The following is a 16,637-nucleotide window of genomic DNA, read 5'->3' as shown; positions in this document are numbered from 1 at the left end:
ATATTTGGATTTAGTGTTATTTTATAATCACCACAAATTCGAACTTCACCTGTTTTTTAAGCACTGGAACAATAGGTGTTGCCCAATCAGTAAAATCGACAGGTGTCAGAATACCGCTTTCAACTAGATTTATTAATTCCTTTTCAACTTTTTGTTTTAAAGCTAAAGGTAAACTTCGAGCTTTACAAAAAACAGGAATAGAGTTTTCTTTTAAATACAATGTGACTTTACTCACATTAAATTTTCCTAATTTATTTTCAAAAACTTCATGATATTTATTTTGCAAAATTTTAGAAACCTGTGTAGAATCAATTTTGTCAATATGATTAATATTTAGTAATTTATCGACCGATATATTTAATTCTTTGATCCCATTTCTACCTAATAAAGGTGGACCTCCATTTTTAATTACAAAAATTTTCAACTTTTTATTTAACAATTTGTAATTAACATTAACCCAAATAAAACCTAAGATTTCTAAAATATTTCCTGCGTAAGATTTAAAATCTAAATCTGAACTATTTAGAGAAATTTTATTAAATTCTTTAAAATATAATTTTTCAGAAATAGCTGAAATGGGCGAACCCGTATCGCATTCCATTAAAATATTTTTATTATTTATTTTTATGTCAATTTTTATAGGTTTTTAATTTTTTTCTCTAACATTATACATTCCTATAATATCAGAATCTGAATCCGAAAAATTATGTTCGTCTTCACCAGTCAAAAAATGATTAAAAACCTCGTTAAAAACTTGTTTATTTGATTGTTTATTTGGTACCTTTTCATTCTTCTTATTGCATACTGTGCTGATGTGACCCTTTTGTTTACACTGATGACAAATTGCATTCTTGAAGAAACAAGCTGATTGGCAGTGATTATTTTTCCCACAGTGACAGCACTTGCTTCTTCCTGCCTTGGAACAAACGTTATCTTGAGATTCTTCGCGCCTATTTTTGTTGAATTTAGTCGTGGATTTTCCTCTGTGTGATATTTTCAGAACATTTCCAGGTGCAATTAAATCGGAATTTCTTGCCGCTGCTTCTAAATTGAAAGCTATGTCGCATGCCTTTTTATATGTCAGATTCTTCTGTTGAAAAAGTTGTTGTCTTCAGATAGAGAAAACAAGAAGTTGTTGTCTTCAGACAGAGAAAATTTTCATCAACATTTTAAATACCTTCCTTTAGTATATTATAAGCTCAGTAGTTTTAGGATTTAGATTAGCTTACACTTGATAACGGTCCGTGATACATCTGACTGAAACGTTGCCTAAGTTAGAAGTAAATAATCACAATGACAGTCGAACTAAATTCTTTTAGTTTCATTATAAACTATCTTATCGTCCATCTTAGCATCTATCAATTACTGGATCAATTATTACGTTAGCGAATCAAGGGGAAGGAGGTCAAGCCGAATATCACTAAATCGCACGTAAGGGAGGGACGGGGTTTCGGCAAATATCACGTTTTTTTTCGGACAAAAAATTGTGTAATAATATGAGAAAATCAGATTACTTTAAAATAAAACATGTTTCTATTCCGAGATCACAAAAGCATTAATATTTGCGACGTGATTGCCAATATAAAAAAGTAATGTTAACGCCTAGGCATAAAAGTAAAGCACTTTTAAGCCCAAGCACAAAAGTACGAAAATATATTATTATACTGATATAAAGTGTCAAATTCGCGCATGACATTAGTTTCTTGATAAACCGGGTGTCCCAATATTCCGTGGACATAGAAGTACTATGTATTTTTGGAATCCAAATAAGTTCATTGGACACAATTTACCTCTATACAAAAGTGCTTCGGTTAAAAAATAAACCCATTTTTTCAAATTATTTAAGAACCTTTATTACGATTTGAATGAGATTTGGGGTGTCTATGTTTTGGTAGGTGCTTTAACATTTGGCTTTCACAAATATCAAGAAAAAGTACGGGAAGGGTAAAAACTATCCCCACCCCTATATAAATTTTAGTAGAAATATTTTCCAACTCCACCGACAACAGATTTTCTTTTCGTAAAATAATCCTTCTAGTATTTACTACATTTTTGTCTCTTGTAGAAAAACGCTACTTCGCATAGTTTTTGAGAAAAACATTTTTGAAAATTTTGTTTTTCCAAAGCAGACCTCCAAGATATACAGGGAGTCCAAAATTTTTCGGACTCCTTCGAAAAATCCCTCCAAATATTTCGTGGATATAGAACAACTACGTATTTTTTGGATCAAAATACGTTTTTTTTAGAATTAGTGGGAGGGGGGTTAATCACTGCGACCTTACAGATCTATTGTGTCCCCCTTTTTTGAGTTATAACTCATCATACAGTCCCAGGGCTTTGACAAAAGCCAGTATCTGGGACGGTTTTATAGAGGGTAGTTCTCCATCTCCAATATCAGTCGTACCAAAATTCATGGCACGAATGGTTGTCGTCTCGGCGCACTCAGTGATGAGGTGTACTGGTGTTTCCCCATCTTCCTCACAGAATCTGCATTCGCCATTTCTTCTTAGTTTCAATCTACTGAGGTGTTCATTGAGGAGACAGTGTCCTGTTAAAAACCCCGTGACAATCCGAAGATTGTTCTTACTTAAACCCAGGAACATCTGTGATTTTTCTTGATCATAAGCCCTTAGAAACTTCTTCGAGTGTCTTAGACCGTTGCAAGATTCCCATTCCAGGTTGCGGATGGAATCTTCCAAGTTCTTGAGTTCCGCCTTGAGTTGGTTACCACTTGGAAAGCAGAACGGTTCTGGTCCAGCTAGTGGAGTGTTCGCTCCTTTTCTAGCTAGATTATTTGCTTTTTCATTGCCTTCTATCCCTTGGTGAGCAGGCACCAAGAGTAGGAGGACTTTGTTTTCTTTGCCTAATTTATTCAGCTTCTCTATGCATTCTTTGACCAATTTCGAATTGATTGATACTGAATTTCGAATTGATTGATATTGAGTTGATACTGATTTAACGCTGCTTGACTATCAGACAAGATGGCTATTTCCTGTTACCGATAGTTCCTATCTAAGATAAGTTGTACGCATCTTTCGATAGCGTAGATTTCTGCCTGTAGGATACTAGGGTAAGTGCCCATTAGTTCGGAGTATTTAGCTCTCGACCCAAATACTCCGATCCCTGTTCCCGTATTGGTTTTGGAAGCATCAGTATACCACGTTATGGTATGGTCTTTTAACTGCTGGGCAAGCGTTTCGCTCTTCCAATCCTTTTTATTGCTCAATACTACATTGAGATGTTTCTCAAAGTTGGACGTTCTTGGCATATCGTCGTATTTTTTGGATCAAAATACGTTAATTGCACGTAATTTTCCTTTATACAAAATTGCTTCGTTTGTCCGTTAGCGGGCATCAATCAAAAATAAACCCGAACATTAATTAATTTAATAATTTATTATTATTTTTAACATTGGAAATGTTCGTATATGGGGCCCAAATTTCGAGTTTTCTTTCAAGCATTTCAGAACCGGTGTCGCACTAGCCGCAGAGTTGACCAAATTAAAGCATCAAAACTTAGTCGCGTGATGCCTAATGAACTGGCCTGACAGCACGAAACTCTCGGCGATATACGAGGTTTAATTTTGTTAGTCCCGACAATATTACTTGACGACTATGCTACGGGGGGCGATTATAAAATTGAATAGATTGATATTGATATTTACAAAGGTTACAAAACAGTACTATTTTCGTAATTTTTGATTTGGGTTTTGACAATTATTTATGTTGTTTGTAAAACGATATTTTTATTTATGTATTGATATATTTCAGAAAGGATTTAAGTATTAAAAGATATAATATATTTACTTAATTTCAAGGTATCTGTATGAAAAATCATAACGTTAATTATGTTTTATATGTGGTGTTATCATTTCCAATGTGTTTGATGGTTGCAGCGATTGCGAAATCTGTGAGTTTTTAAGCTGTTTATGAAACTTATTGTCAAATATAATTTGTGATGTTAATATAAAATTCCATATTTTCGCCGACTAGATTATTAGAGCATAATAGATTTTATACGCCTCCACAGCCTGATGAGCCTGATGTGACAAAAAACATGTTTTATAAGTCAGCTTTTGAAAAAAAAATAAATCAGAAAAAATTCCTCAAAAAGTATGCACGGTAGCGTTTTCTTTACAAGAGACAAAATATGTACTAAATATAGGGACATTTTACGAAAAAAGAATCGGCCTTCGGTGGAGTCGGAAAATATTTATACTAAAATTTATGTAAGGGTGGGGGTGGTTTGACCCTTCCCGTAATTTTCTTGATTTTTGTGAAAGGCAAATGCTAGGGCACTTAGCAAAACATAGACACCCAAAATCTCATAAAAATCGGAATAACAGTTCTTAAAATATCTGAAGAAAATTGATTACTTTTTTAAAGCTTGATGCCCTCTAGCGGATAAACGAAGCACTTTTGTATAGAGGTATGGTATGTATAGAGTATTGGGACGTCCTGTATAATTAGTTACAAGATATTACTTTTAAACTTTTTATATCACTTGCAACGTTTGAAATGGTTTAAAAAGTTATTTATGGCGGTCGAAAAAAATAGCATACACTGTTCAGGGAAGTCGCTTAAGGTGTGATTTCCCAGCGACGCCGACACGACGCACAGTGCTTCGAACATATGGCTCTAGAGGACAAAAATTCAAAACTTCTCTTTTATTGTAAGCAATTTATTCAAACTAGGTTTATTTGACACAAATGATGAGTACTCTCATTGTACTAAATGATGATGTTCTTAGTCCCACGTTTATGAAAAAAAAATCTTATAAATAATAATAATGTTGGAGCTGGGTTCCATTTAAGCAAATAATAATGTATAGTATGAAAACGGTGTAAGTATTAAATAAATCCCTGTGATAAAAAAGAATTGAAATAACATTATAACATGATTCCTACAATATAAGCCTAATATAAGAAAAAAATGTTTTTCTTTAATGAAAAAGAAACATTAATGTTATATTCAATTAAAAAAAAAACTTAAGATACTATAAATTTACTTTAGGACAACAAAATGCATAGATCGTAACTACTCTGATTCAGGAGAATCACTGCTGACAGAATCTTCCAAATTTATAGTATCCAAATCACAGGTAGATGAAGTATCCTCACATATAAGATATTTCTGTACATCATTTTCTAATATGTTACTTTTTCGCGTTGTTACTGTTCATTTTGTCGGTATGAGGGGTTCGGATGTTAATAGTTACCTCTTTAATAGACCATATCCATATATTATTTTTTCCTTTTCTTGGGTATGAGATTTTATAATAAATTGAAAGATGGACACTTTTTTTATGCGACGTTTCGCTCCAACATAGTGGACTTTTTCAGGCACAAGTGGTGCCTCATTTGACTGGAAGGTTCATCAATATCTAATAAGAACGTATTTTTTGAAATACAAATAATTTTGAGTTCTTGTCCTTATGATCAAGCCAAGTATTAGCCAGATCGGCATTGCTTATCAATTTTACTCCATCTGAAAAGTATTATAAAATATGGCAACAAAAATATTCAATAAATACGATATGTTTTGATATGTTTTTTTTTAAATGCCTTTTTGAAGTTTGAAAACGTAAAATTTTTACACCCATTTAAGAATCATCTTAAAAAATAAATAAAAACTAAACAATCACGAACTTGTTTAGAAATAAATTTAAAGTGCATACCTTGTTTAACAATATCCATAGTGGCTTTCAATTAAGTACGTACCCGTTTAACTCCATAATATACAGAACTACTATGAATGTTATTCTTTTCACTGATGAGATAATGATCGCAAAATTAATTTTTAGTGAAAATATTTGCTAACAAAAACGCTGTTTATGAAAAATAATATACAGGATGGTTGAACATTGCTATAAGTATAAAATTATATATTCAGATATTAGTAAATTTTAACTTATTTTTTGATTTTTGTCCATGGGACGAAGCACTGTGCGATGTCCGGCGGCGGCGGCTTGCCGCGCAAGGAATCATTTCACTATAAAGCGATACATTACTTTTCACTGATATAAAATATTTTGTATATTGTACCGTGTGTCCCACTAAGAATAGCTCTCGGCTGTATCTCGGAAAGTATTAGCCATAGGGGCTGCGGAAAAAAATATTTATAAATAAAGAGGCTATGAGAAATTGCTGGAAATTATTTTCAAATTTGTAGAACGACCGCTAGGGGGCGCAACTGCAACAAAAAATAAGAAAATGGAGTTTTTACACAAGACAACAAAGCAATGAAATATTTGAATGTCCGGAGTGCGGTAGACAGATAACCGTAGCGGGATATAATATCATGTAGCGGGCTTTTCAGCCACAGAAAAGCTCATGAAAGAAAACGCCTTCCGTGACCATCTTCTGATGCGTGTCTAATACAGAGGGAAGGTGGAGGATACATGATTCGACTGAAAATCAGATAGATTTGTTAGTAGATACCAATTTTGGGAGCACTTGTTTCCATGGACTGAATTAGAATCTTGCTAATTAACTTTGAAATCTTACTTATTAACTTTAGTAGTTCCCATTTAGTATTATTGAATGTTATCACTGTGGTTTTAGATTACGATCAAAACAATCTCAAATACTAGTCTTTATAAAAATAATTAAGCAAGTTATGTTTTTTTTAAATAAATCTAACACAAATTTTGATACATCTCAGATCAGATTATGGGAGGGGAGTAGGTCGAGACAAATGCCACGAATGTTACCAGTGGAAGAGGGCGGAATCCTCAAAAAGGGTTCCACCTAATTATTTTAATTAAGTCTTACCGATTTCGAAAAGAAGGCCTTCTTCGTAATTTCGCGGCAATCGTATACTAGGAGGAGCTTCGACGGTCAGTCTGGCCTTGCTCGAAGCATGTCCAGCTCTGTTCGTGGCTGTGCATTTGATCTCGCCCTCGTCGGATAGCGAGGTCTGGTGAATGGTGAGAATGCTTCGGTCGTGCTCGGTTAGGATTCGGATTCGTCGGCTGCTGAAGATCTCGAAGCCGTCTTTGAACCAACAGACCTAGAACGAAACATTTAGAAGACTTATGGACATTGATTAGATAATTAAGGAATTTATAGAACTGAAAAAGCACAAAAAAATAGTGATGGAAAAATCGCATTATTACAATAATCGAAATATCAGGTTATGACTGATTTCAGTAATCGGTTATAATCATCACTCATCTTCTTCTTCTTAAAGTGCCATACTCTATACAAAGCGTCGGCTACCTCTCACATGTACTTGTGATGTGTGTCATCAGTGTTTCACAACTACACGGGACCTACACTTTATCGCCGAATCCGAACGGCACTATTTGAGAGGCTGTACAAAGCAAATATACTCAAGGTGGTTTGTCATTGCCTTCCTTGAGGTGACGGCTCGCTGATCGCCTTTAGATAAATCGATATTTTTATTTAAATAAATTGTGACGACTTTTCTGTCGTTACCCGAATAGAATGAAAAAAGAATCCGTTGCTCAGGGTTAGAGGAAAGCTGGGTTCGTAGGTAAGGCTTCTGACTCACAGTGACTTTCTAATGTTGTTAAATATTAAAATAAAAAAATGATGATATATATAGGCTGCAGAGATTTTAATATTGATGTTAAGAATTCAAATAGGTATGGTCAAAGACAGTGAGAAGGGCGCCACTTACTTTGGTTATGAGAGTGGTAAAGTAAGAAACCAAAAAGAAAAATACGATATCACAACATAGCTGAAATAAAGTAATCAACAGCATTAAGGGTTTAAGGTTTATCAGGAATAAAAGTCAGAAATAACTATCCTACATTAAACATTTATTGAAAACAAACACAAGTATCATCAATTAGTCACAGTGATCCCAATAAAACCGCAAGTTATTTTAAATAGATTTGAATTTAGTAACTGTATTCTTTGAACTAAGTAAGCTACTTAATAAAAACAGGTGAAATTTATGTATGTCTCAATACGATGATGTTTCGAAACATGTCGTGTACAAAAACTTTTAAAATGAATACGTGTTAATAATTTTCATATAAAATATCATAGCTAAGTAAGAGTGTACTGTACGAATCAAATTATAACTTATAACGTTAAATAAAAAATAATTTTGACTACAATATGTGGGATAAATAGTGAAAATTTACCAGGTTATTAAATCTGTTGTCTCAAAAATTATAAAATAAAAGCGTACCTTGTGTATCAAACTTAAGAGAGAGAGAGACTTATCTGTATATATAGTTTCTTATGATGTAAACAGGTAGTTAGGTATTCTCCAGACTAACAGAAGTGGATGCAGATGACTATGGCAGGAGAAGTCTTCGATATCAGCCAAAAGAACGATTGTAATGTCAGGAACACTGTCTTAAGGTCTGCATAGGTCCATTCAAAATGAAAGTGGGTGAAACATACAATAATTACTGCATACCATGTGGTAATTACTTAATATCATGTGGTTGTTTTACTTAATATCATGTGGTAGTTACTCTATAAATAAAAAATAGTTCTCAGGACAGATACTCAATAAAAGAAACAACTTACGGTCTGAAAATCAGCTTTACATAAATATATTCAAACCATATGCCGATCCAAACCAGTAATTAAATACTCAAATAAACGAAATAAAAAACGGAAATAACTGAAATAAAATTTAGTTAGATAGGGCTATATAAAATGGCGGATAAACTTACGGTGATCATTCCAAGAAGAAACCAAACAAATACGATCTATACTCTGGATTGCATACTTTACAAGGTTTTCAAATCTCCAAATCGGATACCCATGCAATCGAAATCGAACAGTGGATTCAGAGTGCTTTTCACTGGAAAATTTGTCGGACGCCAAAACACGCGTCTTCCTCAGATCCAAATTCCCAGAAAAAAGACCTTCTTCTCAGTTTCAGAAACGAAAACAAAAAACCCTTTTTACCACAGACAAGTGAAATGCAATTAAGGAAGTTTGGCATATAGCGAATAGATGGCGCTAATAAACAAGACAAATGAACTGTAATAAATGAAGTTTGACATCTAGCGGATAGATGCGCTAATAAAAATTAAATATCGAAACAAGTGAGCTGTAACAAATGGAGTTTGGCATCTTTGGCATCTAGCAAATAGATGGCGCCAATACTAAGACATTTAAATAAAAATAGATTTTTAAATTCAATTTTATTAAAGGGAATAAAAAATGCTACAAAATAAAGCGACCGTACTGGCTATCGATCGATGCCATTCATAGACCCAGAAACCTTCTGTTCCACTGTAAAAGCAGTCAAAAGAATTGACACAAAACAAGCTAACCAAGGTGGCCAAAATGCCGAGCAATTTACCAGAGCAGAGACAGGTTGAAAAGTTTACAATAGAACACTAGCCAAAATTTACGACAGACCTGATAAATAACGACAGAAAAACTGTCAAAACTGTAGTGGGTTTACCAAGATGGCTTAAGAAATTAAGTAAACTTAATAAGCATCTAAAGTTGATGAAGTTGACGAAAGAAGCATCGTGTGCAGATTTTGTCAATCTGAAGCAGAAAATATTAAAGAAACACATTTTATGTCAATACGACAACCTGGTACGTGCGGTTCTTAGCATTATTCTTAGAGCTGCTTAAAACTAAACTAATCAAATCTTGACCCTGTCTGTTAGGCTAATTTTATCTGTAAAATGTGTAAATGAGTCTTTAACATCTGGTGTTTGTTTGGTTATTAAGATTACGATAATTAAGATTCTCTTAAATCAGATCTGAGCTTATCAGCGATTTTACAATCTGACTTATGTACCTTTCCTTTCAAATTTCCCCATATTCAACAAGTTCTCCATCAAAACTTTACTAAACACTTCTATTATTAGAGAACAACCTTGTCAATCAACAAGAAGATGTGATCTCAATATCTAACAAACCGAAAATTCAAACAGGAGACTTCAATTCGTAAAGCGAGCGACCGTAAAGTAAAAAAGCGGCCAAAAAAAGATACACTTTAGGGACGTTAATAGATCCGTAAAACTTCATTTTTTGTGACACTAGCTTAAAAAATAATTAACTTAATTCACGAGCAAATTGTAACATAACTCCTTTATCTTCATCAGCTATCGAAACTCTAGAGGTATGTGATTTTGTAGTGTATAAATATTATTATACCCTGTACATAATAGTTTGGATATAAGTATTATGTTTAGAATTAGTTGTTTATATAATATTAGGAATGCAACTATGCATTATTGGATGTCGCGCGATATGCTAATTAGGGTTAACCGAATTCAATTACTATTAAGATTTACACAAGAACAGATTGTACTAGTTATTAGAAATAAAGTTGTTTTTTATATAGTCTTAGAGTTTCCTTCAGAGCATGTAATTGCGAACCCAAATAAGAACATTACATGGCGATCCTGCCATTGCATGCTTTGGGGATATTTTAGGAAGACTATGATATAAAAGAATGGGGCATAATCAATCCAAAGAGGAAGTATTTATTAACCAAGCCGGCAACAGTGGTGGCGTTAGCAATGGTATGGCGAGTGGTTTTTCACTAAGTTGGAGTGAAATTTTAGGAATCATCTCCTTCTGTCTAGTTTTGGCAGTAGTTTTTGCGTATGGATACCAAAAATTAAAGAAAACTTTGGAGAGGAAAATAAGATCCGAAATTAGAAGGAGTCAAGAGCTAGTTTAGTTTAGTAAGTAGTAATACGGGATTTAAAGTTAGTTATTATGAGTTGATTTTAGATTTTTATGAGTAGTGTAAATTTAGAAATAGTTAAGGAATTGTACGTGATCGTCAAAAAGTTTCTTGAAAAAGTTACTTAGGAACCGGAAGAGAGACGGGGAAATTTAGAAAGAAATAATAAAATATTATCTGAATTAGTCAGAATATTTGAATTAGAATTATTAGAAAAGCAATTTGGTAAACTAAAAGAAGGATGCAGTCCAGAAAATATTGACAAAAAATTTAAAAAATATTTTGAGGCAACAAATCAAACTCTTTTTCGAGCCCGTACAATCCTAACTAGTAGAATAAAAAATTGTGTAGTTATTAAGAATAGTAGTGTTAAAAATATTGAAAATATGGGTGAAAAATTTGATTTACGCACAGCAGCGTCCTTGTTACCCTCTATGAATGGGTCTGAGGAGGCTACTAAACAATTAATTGATGCCATCGAATTATATAGCGAACTTTTAAATCAATCCAGTAGACCTTTGCTAGTTAAATATATTTTAAAGGCCAAATTAAACCAAAACGATAAGTGCAGGTTAAATAAAGCTTATAATAGTGTTGTTGATTTAATTGAAGACATGAAAGGTTTCTTACTTGCTAAAAAATCTGTATCGGCTTTATCCACTCAATTGTATTTTGCGAAACAAGACGGCAAATCTATCGATGAGTACGCGGAGTCTATCGAGAAGCTTATGGTTGATTTAACTTTAACTCAGGCAAATAATGACGATGATGCTTTGTCAGTCTTACGAGGAGTAAATGAGAAAATCGCTATCAGTACATTTGCAAATGGTCTTAGAAACGCAGAATTAAGAACAATTATTAAGTCGCGAAATTACCAAACATTAAATGATGCTATTGTCGGGGCTAAGGAAGAAACCTGTTCAAATAACGTTAGTCTTCTTCAGTTTATCATATTAAAAATAAGCAAAATTATAATAGGGGATATTACCAGGGTAATCGTGGCAGTCCGGTGCGAAAATTTAATCATGGATATAACAATAATTTTAATAGGTCAAATTTTCATCAAAGCCGACAAAATTACAATAAAAATAACACTAATAATTATCGCGGTAATATGACCCATAATCGTGGTTAGGGTCGGGGACGATTTCCAACGCGTCGAGCGTATTTTGCAGACGATGCAAATAACACACAGGAGCGTCGCGACGAAGTAAATAATGATCAGGCGGTTTTTTCGTTCCTCACAATAAAAATAATAATTCCAATAATGCAATAAGTTTTAATATAAATTCACTAAATTACATTTCTGTTTTATATGGATTAAATAAGATAAAACTTTTAATTGATACCGGGGCTAGTATTAGTTGTATTTTTACTGAAAGTTTAAATGACTGTGAAATTGTCGATACGACTAGGAAAATTAATGTTAAAGGTATTGTTAGTTCTACTTTAACTAAAGGAACTGCAAATATTGCATTAAAAATAAATTCTTTTCTATTAACTCATTCATTTTCAGTTATTAATAAATTCGATAGCAATATACATGGTATTCTAGGTTCAGATTTTTTATCTAGTTATGATGCAATAATTAATTATGAAAATTTTTCCTTATCACTACATACCGAACATGGAACTGTTTCAGTTCCTTTAGAGTCTCAAATAGACAATTATCTTATTATACCTCCTAGATGTAAAATTATAACTTTCTGCAATACAAGTCATTTTGAGGAATGTATTATTTTGAATGAAGAATTGTGTGAGGGAGTCTTGTTGCAAGTACAATTGTTAAGCCAGTAGAAAATAAAATTCCAGTGAAAATTTTAAATGTAAATGAGAAGGCGGTTAAAATTAGAAATTGTTGTCCAAAAGTTGAGAATTTTGCTGAGTATGATGTGTGTAGCTTTGGAAAAGAACGAATTTCAGTTGAGAGAGTCGATAAAATTTTAGATTTGATAGATACAAGATCATTAAATAGTGAAGAGAAAACATCGGTAGATAAAATTTGTGCTAAATATGCAGATATTTTTCATTTACAAGGTGACTATTTATCAGTTACAAATCTTTATAAACAAAAAATTTGGTTGCAAAAGGATGCAAGTCCTGTTTTTGTAAAACCTTACAGGCTTCCGCATGCGCAGAAAGAAGAAATTCATTCTCAAATAGACAAAATGTTGTGTGACGGTATAATTGAGGAAGCAAGGTCTGAATGGTCTTCGCCTTTATTAATTGTACCGAAAAAAGCAGATCAAAGCGGAAAGAAAAGATATAGAGTAGTGTTGGATTATTGCTTGTTAAATCGACAGATTAAAGATAACGAGAAAATGCCTTTACCTAACATAACGGAAATTTTAGATTCTTTATCAGGGGCTATATATTTTTCTCATTTGGAGGATACTATCAATTAGAACTAGAGCCGGAAAGTAGACCTTATACGGCATTTACAACCGAACGTGGTCAATTTCAGTTGAAACGGTTAGCGATGGGGATGAAAATTAGTCCTTCAGCATTTTCCAGACTGATGACTGTGGCTATGGCAGGTTTAAATTATGATGCTTGTTTTGTATATTTGGATGATTTAATAGTTTTTGGCAACTCTTTGCAAAACCATAACATAAATTTAATTAAAGTTTTAGAACGGTTAAGGAAAGTTAATTTAAAACTTAATCCATCAAAATGTGAATATTTGAAAAAAGAAATTCTTTATTTAGGTCATGTCATTTCTTCAAACGGTATTTTACCAGATCCAGAAAAGAGTAGAGCTATTTCACAATATCCTATTCCTACAAATGCGGATGAAGTAAAACGTTTTGTAGCTTATGCAAATTATTATAGAAAATTTATTAAAAATTTTGCGGAGATAGCACAACCTCTTAATAACTTATCTCGTAAAGGAACAATTTTTAATGGGGACAAAGATTGTGAAAAATCATTTGAAATTTTAAAGCGAGCATTAATTAATCCACCAATTTTACAGTATCCAGATTTTTCGGAAAATAATGAATTTATATTAAGAACTGATGCAAGTGGTTATGCTTTAGGTGCTATTTTATCAAATTTTAACGACAAACCAGTCGCGTTTGCATCTAGAGTCTTAAATAAAGCAGAACGAAATTATTGTACAATTGAAAAGGAGTTTTTGGCCATTGTTTGGGCTGTTAAGCATTTTAGACCTTATTTGTTTGGAAGGAAATTTAAAATTTTAACTGATCATAGACCTTTAATTTATTTATTTAATATGACTAATCCGTCTAGCAGATTAACAAAATTTAGGTTAACTTTGGAAGAGTATGATTTTTGAGTATGAACTTAAGGAAATGAATGGTAGTATAAATGAAAAGGTGAATGTAATTACAAGAGCTCAGTCAAAAAAGGCAACTTGTGCAAATCGGTGCATTTCTGACGTGTCCAGTAGCAAAAGGCTTGATCACCCTGTTGTGGAAGTGCTTAAACGTACCGATGAGACAGTTGAATTACGTCCACTGACAGATACAAATTTTAAAAAATCTAGAAATTTAATACATCGTTCCAATTCGCACTTTAAAAATATTATATATGTCATAGATGCGCAAATAATATATCTTAACCAGAACCACCGATCAGTGTATGACTTAGGTACGTCATTGAGGGAACTGGAAAAACTATGCAAAGAAAATAATATTCCGGAATTATATTGCATAAAAAATGGAAAAAGTAGCGAATTTTTAAAAACTCTTGTTCAGGCTAAAGAACAAATTAAAAAATTATCTATAAAAATAAATGTCATAAAAGACGTGGAACGAATAGAAAATAAAGAGTTACAGAAAATTATTATTAACGATTTTCATGTTTTACCGACTGGAGGTCACGCAGGCATACAATGTTTATTTAAAAATATTAGAAAATATTATTTTTGGCCTAATCTTAGAAAAGTTGTCAAAAAATTTGTTAAAAAATGTGACGATTGTCAAAAACATAAACATATTAAAAACAAAAAAGAACCATTAAAAATAACAACAACGGCTACTTCAGCATTTCAGAAAATATTTTTAGATTTAGTAGGTCCTTTACCGGTTGATATACAAAACAATAGATACATTTTAACTATACAATGCGATTTAACTAAATTTGTAGAAGCTTAGCCTTTGTACGATAAAGAAACCGTAACGGTTGCAAAATCTTTCGTAAATATTTTCATTTTACGCTATGGTATCCCGGAAGAGATTGTTACAGATCAAGGTTCTGAATTTATTTCTAATATTTTTAGAGAAACATGTAAGCTACTCGATATTAATCAATTAAATTCTACAGCCTATCATCATGAAACACTCGGTGCACTAGAAAATTCACATAAACATTTGAGTGCATATCTCCGTATCAGATTAGCAAATTCAAGTCAAAATAATTGAACAGATTGGATTTCATATTGGTGTTTTTCATATAATCATATATATATATATAGCGCGATATGCTAATTAGGGTTAACCGAATTCAATTACTATTAAGATTTACACAAGAACAGATTGTACTAGTTATTAGAAATAAAGTTGTTTTTTTATATAGTCTTAGAGTTTCCTTCAAAGTATGTAATAGCGAACCCAAATAAGAACATTACAATTTTACTTTGAGAAAACTTGGAAAGGTGCAGATAAATTCGATACTAGAAGAAAATATTTTATGATTTTCCTACAGTTCATAGCAAATAAACTTTTAGTCATGTGATTAAGCTTGACCGAGACAGCGTTGCCAACTTTTATATATTTTCTTTTAATCAAAATATTTTAGGAAACAAAAATAAATTAATTACAAATATATAAACAGTTATTATTATTATTACCAAAACTCTAATAATGTTGAGATGAGTTTTTTTTACCGCTATTGAGCTATCTTGTACACTTCCCACTAAAAAAGGTTCTAAAAAGAACAATGTTCGACTGCAAGGTCTACTAATAAACATTTTCAAGTTTAAAGTATCACAACACTATTTATTTAAACCAAAAACTCGTAATACAAAACTGAAGTGTCAAAACGAATGACAATGTTACGAAATAAATAAATAAATGCGGCAACTTGACATTTTTTACAGCAGAACTACCACCTGAATCCCCACCGCGAAATTTAAATTCCAGTTAGTTAGTACCGTGCCGAATATATCCAAGATTGGCAACAATGAACTTAAAAATCGCGCCATCGATTACGTAACTAAAAGTTTAATTGATATGAAATACACTTATATTCTGTCCAACGGAAGAATCCTTGACAGTGACACTTGTGTCTTTCATTTTAATTCACAAACAATTTATATATAATTACTGTAATTTTTTGGATTTCGTCTGTCAAAATCTTCTCTAAATCGTTGGATGGAGTATGTATGACAACATTATATATTTACTTTCGGAGGAGGTTGTCCTAGAAAATGAGAGACAAATTCGCATTTGTTGTTTTCCAAAGCCACTGTGTCGACAACGTCTTGAGTGAATTGAGGAGCAGTCACGGCAGATCTTTGTAGAGTAACCGTTATTGCTTCGGAGACTTCAGAAAGATCAGAGTATCCCACTGCATTCTCTGCGCTCACTCTGAATTGATACCTCCATCTGAAAAAAAAATTTAACCAACAGAAAACAGTAACTTTATTCACGTAGCAACTATCACGTTTACTATTTCTGAGATCGGTTTGGTTATATATTGAAATTTTTAAAGAAATTCTGGCAGTGAGTTCTACTGTTCAATCCCAATAAATAACAAACATGAATATCGAATCTTTTGAAGTTTCAAAATACGATCAAATTTTGTCGCACGTCCCCCAGAATGGAAGGGCATAACGAAGATGCTACTCAAAAAGGGCATAAAAAACTATTCTAGAAGTTGATAAGTAAAGTTCCTTAGAAACTGGTCTTATTGCAAAACAGGCAGCGCTTAGTTTCTTTGATAAAGCTTCGAGTAAAATATTTTTTGGATTTGGCCCTTTATAAATCATGCAAGATCTGTATAAAACTTTTTTTCATAACTTCGACA

The 16,637-nt window shown here is 32.6% G+C and overlaps 1 protein-coding gene across 3 annotated transcripts in view; it reads right to left on the bottom strand.

The window, feature by feature from the left end:
• LOC115890871 (muscle M-line assembly protein unc-89-like) overlaps positions 1–16,637 on the bottom strand; it is a 75,211-nt gene that overhangs the window by 10,271 nt on the left and 48,303 nt on the right. For all 3 annotated transcript variants that reach the window (XM_030911225.1, XM_030911226.1, XM_030911227.1), the window contains 2 exons: positions 16,015–16,216; positions 6,773–7,010 (listed from right to left, as the gene is read on the bottom strand). In XM_030911225.1, the coding sequence (XP_030767085.1) occupies positions 6,773–7,010; positions 16,015–16,216 (440 nt within the window). The remainder of the gene's footprint in view (positions 1–6,772; positions 7,011–16,014; positions 16,217–16,637) is intronic.

The sequence above is a fragment of the Sitophilus oryzae genome, unplaced genomic scaffold, assembly GCF_002938485.1.
Source record: "Sitophilus oryzae breed Bouriz unplaced genomic scaffold, Soryzae_2.0 scaffold_935_pilon_pilon, whole genome shotgun sequence".
Taxonomy (NCBI): Eukaryota; Metazoa; Arthropoda; class Insecta; order Coleoptera; family Curculionidae; genus Sitophilus; species Sitophilus oryzae.
This window is presented reverse-complemented; position numbering and strand designations above follow the sequence as displayed.